This window comes from Orbicella faveolata, unplaced genomic scaffold, assembly GCF_042242905.1.
Source record: "Orbicella faveolata isolate gen_17 unplaced genomic scaffold, um_ofav_v1 contig_25, whole genome shotgun sequence".
Lineage (NCBI taxonomy): Eukaryota > Metazoa > Cnidaria > Anthozoa > Scleractinia > Merulinidae > Orbicella > Orbicella faveolata.
In genome coordinates this window covers 5,815,444-5,826,504 of record NW_028301553.1, presented here as the reverse complement: position 1 = coordinate 5,826,504, position 11,061 = coordinate 5,815,444, and the positions used below count along the sequence as shown (strand labels likewise).

Genomic DNA, 11,061 nt, shown 5'->3' with positions numbered 1-11,061 from the left:
TTGGGGAGACCAACTACGATCTAATGAGTGTAAGTATGTAATCTGCAATACAGCAAAAACGCCTGTATTTAAAAATAAACATCTTGATTAAGAATCTAAGCCAAGATTTGCCTTCTAGACCCATTGTACATTGAGAACCTCTTTTAGCCTAAAAGTTTGGTGTAGAAGCTTCTATGTGGTTTTGGGGTTTTGAATATCATGAATATACCAATGAATTAGGAATATGGCACGGTTATTATAAATGACATTTTTTTCATTCCTCAGAGTAACACTGATTTCCTGAAACAGAAGTTTGTATATTATGGCTACAATGAAAACCTCATGTTAATTTTATTTTTCTTCTCTTCTTCAGAGTATGTTTGGCCTTCCTTGTAGCACTACCTGTGACAGTTACATGCTCAAAGAAAAACTTCAGCCAGGCTTTAATCTTCCTGTCATTAAACATGCAGCTCAACTATACAATGGTGCACCAGTGATTGAAGCTAGTGATGAAGCAAGGGCTCTTAGGTAAGATCTGTATACCTGTTACATATACAGCAGCCTTTCAAATAGCATTGTCATGCAATAGCACATTGTTGAATAGACATGTATTAAAAACTGGATCATTGGATAATGCAATTCTTTCGCTGGCTTAGCCATCATGAGTTCTATGTTAATGAATTTAACCTTAATGGAAGCTCACAAAAACATCACAATTGACCACATCAGATTCTGTATTTAATATCTTGCCAAGTATTTACAGTATTGCAGATTTAATATCACATCTCTTAATCATTTGAAAGGGCAAAAAGGTAGTTTCCAGAAAAAAATAGGCTGGCTCCATGGAAACTAATATTAAATTTACAGAATTTTAATCAGCAGAACTTGGTAAAAATAAAAAGTAAAAATTTGAGAGAAACAAAAAATACTGTTAAACTCTGCTATTCGAATTTGTTGCAGAAAGAAACATTTCTCATGTATATATGAGCAGACGCATCCTAAAAACAAAACAGAAATCGAGAAAACCTAGAATTAACAATAATTTTTTGCGAGACGTTAACAGAAAGATTGCGTTTCAGTCGCCATGGCAACTGCACAAATGTGCAAATTGCAGTCTGGAACGAACGCTGCAAAGCAAACCTTTTATCCAAAGTTACTGAGCTCTACGCTTCGTAAGTTGGCTTAATACACATAAGCCTTAAGTTTCATTCAAGAATTAAGTGAGATTCTAAAAGTAACCAAAACTCGGCAGGATTGTAGATTACCGGGCCACTCATCTGCATCTTATTGAATTTGAATGGTTCCTCTTGTTTCTGTATGCTTCGTTCTTAAAGGCAGTGAGACATGTGTAATTAAGTGGCCCGGTATTGTAAAATCGCTCCAAACTGGCGATCCGAGGAATATTTAGTCGAATTTGGACACACGTCTTCACATCGAGAACTCGTGTAAAACGACACGTGGGAACGTTTACCCATAATTCCTGCTCCGAATTTCAAGATAATTCTGGAACTTACTTCCTTAATTATTTACGATACCTCCTGCGTTATTTTCCTCCCCAAAAACCATCTTCAGAATCTCTTAGATTCGTTGTGGTGTCTCCGCCATTACGAAAGGGCTTGACGATAGAAGAATGGTCATGTATACCATATTCAAGTGTCTTGGATCAAAATCAGCCAGTGATTGGGTCATTGATTATACTCCATCCGATTCATGTAGTACAAATTTGATAGAAATCGGAATTAACGCGATTTTTTGGCAAGGTATTTTCCTATGGAGCACTGGTGACCTCCCGATCACAGAGCGAACAGTAGTGGCAAACGAAACTAATAGCGTCGGAACGTTCCTCGAACGAATGTAGTCAAAAGAATTAGTCTCGAAGTGTCCTTCTTTGAAAAAGCTTAGATTTTGGTGACCAAATTTGTCTGAGTGAGCAGGGAACAGGGCGCAGTAGTGAGAGCGCTCGCCTCCTACAATTTGGCCCGGGTTCGATTCCGGCCCGGTACCATATCTGGATTGAGTTTGTTGTTGGTTCTCGCCTTGCTCCGAGGGTTTTCCTCCGGGTTTTCCGGTTTTCCTCCTCCACGAAATCATCACTACAAATTCCATTTGGACCAGGATAGAGGGCCCGCATGAAAACCAACTAAGGCTGATGTGGTTACCTCTCTAAATATTGCAGTTTAGAGGCGAACATTTTATAGAAGAAGGTCGCCAAAAGGCGATCTCTGAAAACCTTGAGCTTGCAGCGCTGTGATAGAATTGAAAATCTGAATAGAACAAGTGCCCCAGTGACCACTGCTGACCTGTTTCCCGCAGGGATAACTAATACATTGATTCGACACATTGATGCATTTGATTCGTTGGTCGTTGTCTCACCAGGGGACCCTCGTCACCGTAAATGTCTAATTACTGATTAAGCACAAACTCCTTGTATGCCTAAGTCACTGAATATACCATAATTGTGTAGACATATATCAGCTAGTAAAATATGTTTCCTTGTAATGCAGATTCCTCCAGGCAGTCCAGAATGAAAGTGGGGATGTTACGTTAATCGGAAAATGCTGGAATGCTGATGTTGACAAATGGGACAATGATGTTCTTAGAATTCCAAAGAAAGATGAGAGCAAAGGTACGATTATAGCTATGTCAGTAAGTTTCGTTTGCTCCTGAGTCGCCCTGGAACACTTGGCCCAGATTAAGGGTGTTTTGCGGAAGGGAAATCCAAGATTGCATTCTTAAATCCAAAAACGGATATTGAGTCTCTTTACAAACAGGTTAGTCCAGGATCGCTCGTCTAATGGTGCATCAAAGGAACCGAAGAATCCACTCCGCGCGAGGATTCTTTGATGGGCGGTGCAAATGGCGGCTGTGGTCTGAGAACCCTGTGATATTATATTCTGGATGGCGACTCGTTCCAGTAAAAACACAATAAAATATATAATAAACAAATATAACATAAACAATTTCTTATCATTTTATGCCAGTGGCAGATCTAGGGGAGGGGCCCGGGGGGGCCCGCCTCTCCCTTATTTGGGGTAAAAAAGGAAGAAATCACAGAACAAAGAAAAGCCAGCAGGGCAATCAAAACAACACCGGGCCCCCCTCTTAGCTTAAGGTCTGGATCCGCCGCTGTATGCTACAGTACGTTCACTGACTTCTAGAGAGCAATTGCGAAATCGGTAAAAGCACAGCAATGATGAATCCTTTTTCAAGCAAAATAAAGTCGTGTAATAAAATGTGGGTATAGGAGCCCTCCAAGTATCGCCACTTATACAGGTAACCGTATCGAAGACAGGCAATATGGGACTAAAAAAGGGTTACTGCAACTGCTTAACAGAGGTGACCGGTCAATACAGGTAGCAAGACACAACGTTTCTTTGAGCGGAAATTCTGGGCTATGATAGATGAAAGTAGACTCTTGAACACTTTCTCTACCTATTTAAAATATTATTTAGTCGTCTTTTGAAAGCAGTATTTTTCTATTCTCCTTGACAGTGCCTCTTTAAAAGATGCAACATTTCAAAAATTCCCTATTGAACTTTCGCTGTTAGGAGCAAGGTTCTAGGTGTCATATTGAAGTTCTCTGATGATTATGGACTTTTTATTTGAAGGTGATGAAGATGACTTTGCGTCCCTTAAGAGAATGGTGGATGAAATCATTGCAAGCCGACAGTTAGCTTCTAAAGTTGCTATACACAATTTGTGTAACCTAACAGGTCAAGTATCTCAGCCTCTAGTATATCTTATGTGGCCAACACCAAACAGCGGTTACGGTGGCTCCCATCTTCTGAAAATTTGGAGAAAGGTTATACAACACTGTGCAGCAAATAATGTTAACCTTGTTGGACACTCTGTTGACTCGGCTGGTTTTTCTCTCTCAGCGTCTGTGCAGCTCATGACACCAACAGAATCTGCAGTTGCTGAGGGTATTAACTATTTAGGCCTTGATGTTCCAGATGAAAAATTTGTTGCCCCATACTTTTGGAAGCTGCCTAGTATTGCGTATGGAGACTATGACCATTTAAGGAGAACATTTCTGCGTGTACTGAAATATAGCACTCGAAATCTCACATTCTACAAAGATGCACGTGGAAGTGCTGTAGCCACAATCAATCACCTTCATGAACTGATGCATATATGTAAAGAAAAAGGTCAGAGTGTTCCATTCTCAGCAAACGATCTTCTCCTAATAAGTTTTTTTGACCAACGACCAGACACGGCCAATAGAATCTTTACACTAAAGGTTGTCGATATGCTTCATAAATATGTCAAGGGCTCGGAAGGAACTTGCCTCTATATTACTGCTGTACATTTTTTAACTGAACCTTTCTTCAATGCGAGCTATGGTTCTCCAGAAGAAATCCAAAAGGCTCTCTCAACAGGAATTACAATCTTGCGACTTTGGAAAAGATACCTTGAAATCAAGAAAATGAAGCTCCACTCCCAAAAGAATGCAGCTAAAATCAAAGAAAGGCGAGGAAACTTCATTACATATGGAGCCTACACAACATCTGAACTACTCTTCTCTGCTGGCTGCCAACACTCCTTGGCAATGTTCTTACACTTCAAGCATCTTGGACCTGAAGTATGTTCGCCACATCGATCCGGAACAATTACCACAGAGAAGATCATTGGACAGTTGCAGGGCAAAACCAATCAACTCCAGTCACTAGATACCTCGCCAACATATGCTGATATGATCAGTAAGACGAAAGATCTGGCATTCATCAACGAAGCTCTGTCTGAGTTATCATCATATGAAGGAATACGAATCCCTGCCACAAGCAATAGGAAATTGTCCCACTTCCAAGTCCGCAAAGGGAATGATACTCCATACCAGTACCCATGTACCTATAAAGAGTTTTTAGAAAGACAGCGTTCTATGCATAGAGCTGGCGTTAAACAGGCACAGGATGTTATAAGAAAATTCTTACCAGATGAGTTCGAGACTACCCTAACAGTAAATGGTTGTTGGACAATGCCTTACAGATTTACCAAGCCTGCTGAGATCGTTATAGTATCAGACCAACCGCCGTCTTATGATAAATTGGAAGTTTTTCTTGACATAAATACGCCGAACAGTGTAGAAAACGAAGTAGTGATGGAGAGCCTACTTATAGAAAACGAGGAAGACGAGTTTATGAGACAACCCTCCCAACTTGATGAAGTCGACGATGAGCAGCAAATGACTGCAGATAAAACAGAGAAATTGGAGTCAGATGATGATGAGGACCTAGATTCAGAACAACCTAGCGAGAGGAAATCTAAATGGTACATTGAAAGGAATGGTTCTCCGATTCATATAAAGAAAGCTTTGAAGTTGCTGATCCCAAGAGAGTTTATCTCGAAAGAACGAAGCCGCAGACATTGGGTTACTAATTCCCTCCACACTTCTCTCAAACCCATTGACCCATCTCACGATGTAATTCAGTTCAGGGACGTGGCAGTTGCAGACAAAGATGACTACTTCATTCTTCATATTTTGTCTATCTTATCTGAAGATGGAAAAGAACTAGTCAGCACCAGTTCTAAATGCAGACACACCGTCAGAGGCATAATCTACCGAGATGTAGAAAGTAACCAGTATGGTTTTGTGAACTCTGTTTTTGTCTCTCGATGGTTGCCAGTCAGTAAAGTACTAATGGAAGTAGTGCTTGAGACCGACAGTGATGGCATAGCAAAGTTATCTGAAAAGAGCCAACTCGACCTGGAGACTGGGCTTGCAAATTACAACCGTAGTGAAACAGGCATTGATGAAATTGCTGAGTGTGCTGACGACAACAAATTTTACGAGGTTGAAAAAATAATTGACGTCCGTCTAAATAGACAGTACCACTCCGAGGAGTACAAAGTGCGTTTCAAAGGATATAGCTCTGAGGACGACATGTGGCTTCCAAGTTCTTCTTTCCGAGAGCCTGTTCAGTTTCAGACTGTTTCAAAGAGAGGGAGAGCGCGGAAACATAGAACCAAAGATGAAGGCGAAGTTGAAGTCCAGCAACGGAAGAAGATGAAGAGTTCAAATGTTACGACAGCCAATAATCCAAATTCAGAGAGTCATGAACGAATAAAGAAAGATGTGCCTACTGGTAAGATTCCATTACCAAGAAAGAAAACTCCCCTCACCAAGACAGGTAAAAAGAGGAAATCTACCAAAAGGAAAGACGGAAAAAACTTCAGAAAGTCCCTTCGCAGCCAGTCTCTGCCAGAATGCAATTCCAGTGGAAGCGACCTGGAAACCCATTTTGCTCCGCAAACCAAGAGGAAATGTAAACGAAAGACCCCAAGTGAAAAACCTGGCAGTAAATTAGGTGAAAGCGTAAATGTTATTTTGGAGAAAAGACAGTCATATGCTGGTGATGATCATGGAGATGATATTGACCCATCAACCACCCACAGCAGTCGCGGCTCTTGGTCTGATAGCGGAAAAAGCGATGGAGACCAATTACAAGTGTGCAGAGGCTCCTTTCACCAGTCTTGGCATGAGGACTTCCAGTGTCCTGGACAGCAGTGTTCATCGATAACCCTTACCTCTTTGCTATATACTACAGTTAAACCTGTAGAGTCCTGGAAAGCAAGTGATCTTGACCAAGTCCTACTCACAGGAGACAAAGTACATTTCAACCAGCTTTGCTACATTGGAAAATCCGCAAGCGGTGGACTTAAGTTAGCTCTTGATGAACTTCCTAAAGACTTGCAATGTTTCCGTTTTCAGTTTTTTACAGAGAGAGAAATAGTAGGTGGGACAATTGATAAAAGGGACACTACCTCAGACGATGATGACTTCGCTAGATTAGAGGACATCTTTGAAAAATGTCAAAAAGAGAAAGCAACTGGATTATTGTTACGAATTTTAGACTACACTATTGCCTGTGCACCAAGCTATTCCACATGGCATGTAATAGATTCTCATGCAAGAAATTCGAGAGAAATGGTAGATGAAAAGGGGTCTTCAGTGGTGCTTAAATTCGCCAACTTCAATGCCCTTATCTATTACATAAGATCCTTCGTTGAGGCTGCAACCTCTCAAAGAAGTCTCACCATAGATGATCTAACATTTGAAGCACTCGTCTTGAACATCAAAGAACGAAAGTCAGCAGAAAGTGACGATGTCCTCATTCTTCCTGTGTCCAGTCTGTTATCGTATCAAACCAGCTTTGGAAGTGTAGATGTGCACAGTTGCTTTACAGTGTGCCTCGAGAAAGACCAAGAAATGAATGATGACGTTCTGGATTTTTATTTGCTCCACGCCGCTGAAAATCAGCTACATTGCGATTTAAAGAAGATGTTATATCTATATAATTCCTGTTTCTATAAGAAATTATCGCAATTCAACCCACAGGCGTTAATGAAATGGACAAAAAATACAGACATTTTCTCCAAGAAGTATCTAGTAATTCCCGTGTGTAATAGTCGCCATTGGATTTTGGTAATCGTCAGGATAGATTCCAGCATCAGGCTGATGATACTCGATTCCCTACACAAGGAGCAAAAAACTGTTGAACGTAGGATAGTTAGATACCTTAAAGACGTGTGGTCAGCTAGACCACCACAAGGTGGAAAAAAGACCCTGGAGGTGGAAGAGGTCAGCTATCCTACAGTCCCTCAACAGCCAAACGACAAAGACTGTGGTTTATACGTAATGAAATGTTTCGAGCAGTTCTTGGAATTTGTCAACAGAGACTTGCAGTGGTCTACATGGAAGCCAAACTTCTCCCACCGAGACATTCTCTCCCTCCGTAAGATAGTTAGAAATACTATTATGGATGAAGTATCCAGTAAGTGAAAAAGAGTTTGAATAATTAAGCAATAGACCACACTCTGTTTAAACAATAGAATGTTTCTGGAGTTGCCCGAGAAGCGAAGAAAGTGTGAAGGTCGAAGGGTATTTGTGATTTTTTACGTGGCAGCGATAAGCAGCAAGTTGTAGTATTATTTATCCGAAACTATTGGGGCCTTTGATTTGACGGACCAAATCTGCCTCAACTAAGAATCATAAGTTACTGTTTTCAGTTAGATTTCGTAACGACTTTAAATTAAGAAATGTGCGTATATGTTCTGTTCTTATTAATTCCTAGAAGACAAAAGTTGAGTTGTTTTGTAGGCACTTTGCGGTAACTGGTATATCTTTTAGAGTGATAACTTGCATCACTACAACTTTAAGGGCCCATTAACTTATCTTTTTAAGCCGTTGCTGAGGAAAATTTATTTTCTTATAACCTTGTCATTTGTACATAGTTCAGGGTTATTTCATGTACTTTATCTTAACCATCATCAGTTACACAAGTGTTGAAGTCATCAGGCCACGCGCATGGTCATGTGACTCAATCTGAAAAAATGTAAAGTCACCCAAGCATATTACCTCGTGGGGATTTATACCTTGATTCAGTATTCTAACCTAAATCTATATTACGCTATGCATAGATTTTGCTTCATTTCTAAAAGGTCAGATTTTGAGAGAATTTCAAAATATTGAAAACTTCGTAATTTACGGGAAAAAAAGTATGATTTTTTTGTTTCCAACGTTGGCTTAATTCGTAACTCGTCAAAAAGAGCTGTTTTTAATGGAAACAGCATTTCCCTTAGCATTTAAAGTCCCCACGATATCTATCGGAAGTTACTCTATCAGCGCGTACGCAGTCTACACTACCAGCAGCTCGATAAGGTCAAACGAAGCTCACGAAAGCCCCACGGAGGTGATTAAGATTTCTCTTTTGTGCTTGTTTTTCTGTTTTTCGTTTAGTTTGTTTTGGTTTGTACTTTGTCACTTTGTTACTTTGAATTGTGTTAAACACTAAGAAAAAAAATATATAAATGTCACCGAATGTGAAAGCTTTTGAATTGTTCAAATTTTCCGTGCTTAGGCTGACCTTAGCAAATCGGTTAATGGGCCCTTACAACATCAGGATACTACTAGCCAGACTATTGCTAACCCCATGGAATACGTTCAGGTCCATTGTTTTTATCCGCGTTGTCTTATAACCTGGTGTAAACACTATTGTTGTACCCTTAGCAGTTTTTAGGGTTAGAAAGTACGGTTCAACCCCTCTTAAACAGCCCCTCTCGGGGAAAATAGGGGTTCTACTGTATGTTTAATTAGCCTTCAATCATTAAAATCTAGCATTTTCATCCAGACATAAAATAGTGCATACTATATATACACACTATATTTTGGACCTCTGTGTGTTCTCATTGCACACGTTAGGGTTTTCCTGCTATTTTTCAGATCCAATACATATTATATATATACCTTAATACCTTGTTGTAATTTTAATTTTTCGTATAAATTCAAGTCGTATATTGCTGTATAGTTAGTTCTCAAAAACCCACTTGGGAGAAATGAATAAATAGCATTGTATGGCTAAATTGTCTATTTTAGCTCAAAACTTGACCACCAACGATAACTGGTCGAAAAACCACCAGTCTTCGTCGAAAACTTGGATGGAAATCTGTGAACAAACAATTTAAACGAGAAACTACAAAATTGCGCACCTTTTGACAAATTCAAGTAAAATTAATCAACTACCCTTTGAACTGTTCTTTTCACGTATACTTGAACTTTTGTCATTTGCATTACAATGTAATCCACCTTGAAGTTGAGCCGAAAACCGCTAAATTGGCCGAATTTCCCGCGTTTCTATGCGTGGTTTTATTTACGAAAGCACTATTGACTGCTGTAAGTCAGTTTCACAGTGCCCTATAAAGGACACGTCTTTCAATTTTATCGCGCGATAAAATAACGTCGCCGCGCCATTATCGCCCGAGAAGTAATAGTAATTGGACCGAGTGGAGTGCAATTCAGGGAGTAATCGCGCGAGTAATTTCAAAATCTGACGAGCGCGAAGCGCGATGCCGATTTGAAATTACGAGCACGATTACTCCCTGAATTGTACGACACGAGGTCCAATTACTAATTAATCGTATCTATAAGAAATTTTGGGATTAAAAATGTCTTTTTGAGAAATTCTTTTGAGCGAAAACGTCTGTACGCTTTTTAGAAATTTTGAGAACTGTAAGAAACAGTGCGAAGGAAGCCATTAAATTGCGCGTAATTTACGCGCGAGTCACGTGGGTGTCCAATTACAGGTATCTAGCGACAAAAGTTCAAATTGGATACCTGTAATTGGACACCCACGTGATCGCGCGCGGATTACGTGACAAATAGGCGCGCTGAAAACCAATCACGATCAAGATTTTTGTTACAGATACGATAAACTAAAAAGTTAAAGCGCGAAAAAATGGGAATAGAAGCTTGCGCAAGTTAAAATCAGGACACACGCTGACATGACGGCTAACTGGCTTCCACAAACTCTGAAACTGGAGCAAGCTAGACAGCCATCTGTTTATTGAACAAGCTAATGAAATCCCGGTCTTCAATCAAATTCAGGGCTTAAAAAAATGAAGGTTTTTGGAGAGCTGACAAATAATAGGTGTAAACAGGGTCAAACAAACGAAGCAGAGATGAATCCTGCATATATGGCTTTCTTTAACGTGGCGAGGAAGGAGAAGTGATAATACATAATAGGCACGCACTGCTGGCATTTAGAAAGAAGCAAAGCTGAAAACATAGGCTTTTCTTTATATTTCCGTTCTGATCTCACATTTGGTGACGAAACACTGCATATACTGTACAAGGACAAACACCTTTTCTTGTAGGTTTACGAGCGTTTCTGAACCGATCAAGGGATTGTTGTTGGCGTAGGAATCTTTTTACGGTCAAAACCGAATAATTTGATCGTTTTAGATGCTCTGACCACAAAAATAACTTCTCCAATAATCTGATAAGTAGGCTAATGCCGAGCTCAATCACCTCAATTGCCTTTATCTTTCATTAGGTTCACGTACATTCCTGATTACCTCTAATGCTCACCGAAACTTTTAGCAGCTTTTGGAATAATTAAGCCAAACGAAAATTTTAGAGAACAAACAAAACCGTCCGAAAATTATGGGACATGATAAAAGTGAGCACATCAATTCCGAAAATTCTAGGGAAACTTTATGGTTTTCGAAAAAATTTGAGAAGTCTAGAGCGTCGCTGGGAAAAAAATTTCGAAATTCTTAGGCAACCTTCCATCCGAACAGATATTT

The 11,061-nt window shown here is 39.8% G+C and overlaps 2 protein-coding genes and 1 long non-coding RNA gene across 3 annotated transcripts; 2 read left to right on the top strand and 1 right to left on the bottom strand.

Moving 5' to 3' along the window:
* Nucleotides 1–3: 3 nt before the first annotated feature.
* Nucleotides 4–6,875, top strand: LOC149108719 (uncharacterized). The gene is made up of 5 exons (XM_089293821.1): nt 4–29; nt 353–507; nt 2,484–2,605; nt 3,588–6,709; nt 6,831–6,875. The coding sequence occupies exons 1-5, from the start codon at nt 24–26 to the stop codon at nt 6,873–6,875; spliced, it is 3,450 nt and encodes a 1,149-aa protein (XP_089149947.1). The 5' UTR covers nt 4–23.
* On the bottom strand, nt 696–1,817 carry LOC149108720 (uncharacterized). Its single transcript, XR_016208326.1, has 2 exons — nt 1,494–1,817; nt 696–977 (listed from the first exon to the last, which is right to left on the bottom strand). It is a non-coding gene; the product is annotated as an uncharacterized LOC149108720 (long non-coding RNA).
* Nucleotides 6,279–9,339, top strand: LOC149108718 (uncharacterized). The gene has a single exon (XM_089293440.1). It carries the CDS (start codon nt 6,905–6,907, stop codon nt 7,757–7,759), a length of 855 nt encoding a protein of 284 aa, XP_089149566.1. The 5' UTR covers nt 6,279–6,904; the 3' UTR covers nt 7,760–9,339.
* Nucleotides 9,340–11,061: the final 1,722 nt, after the last annotated feature.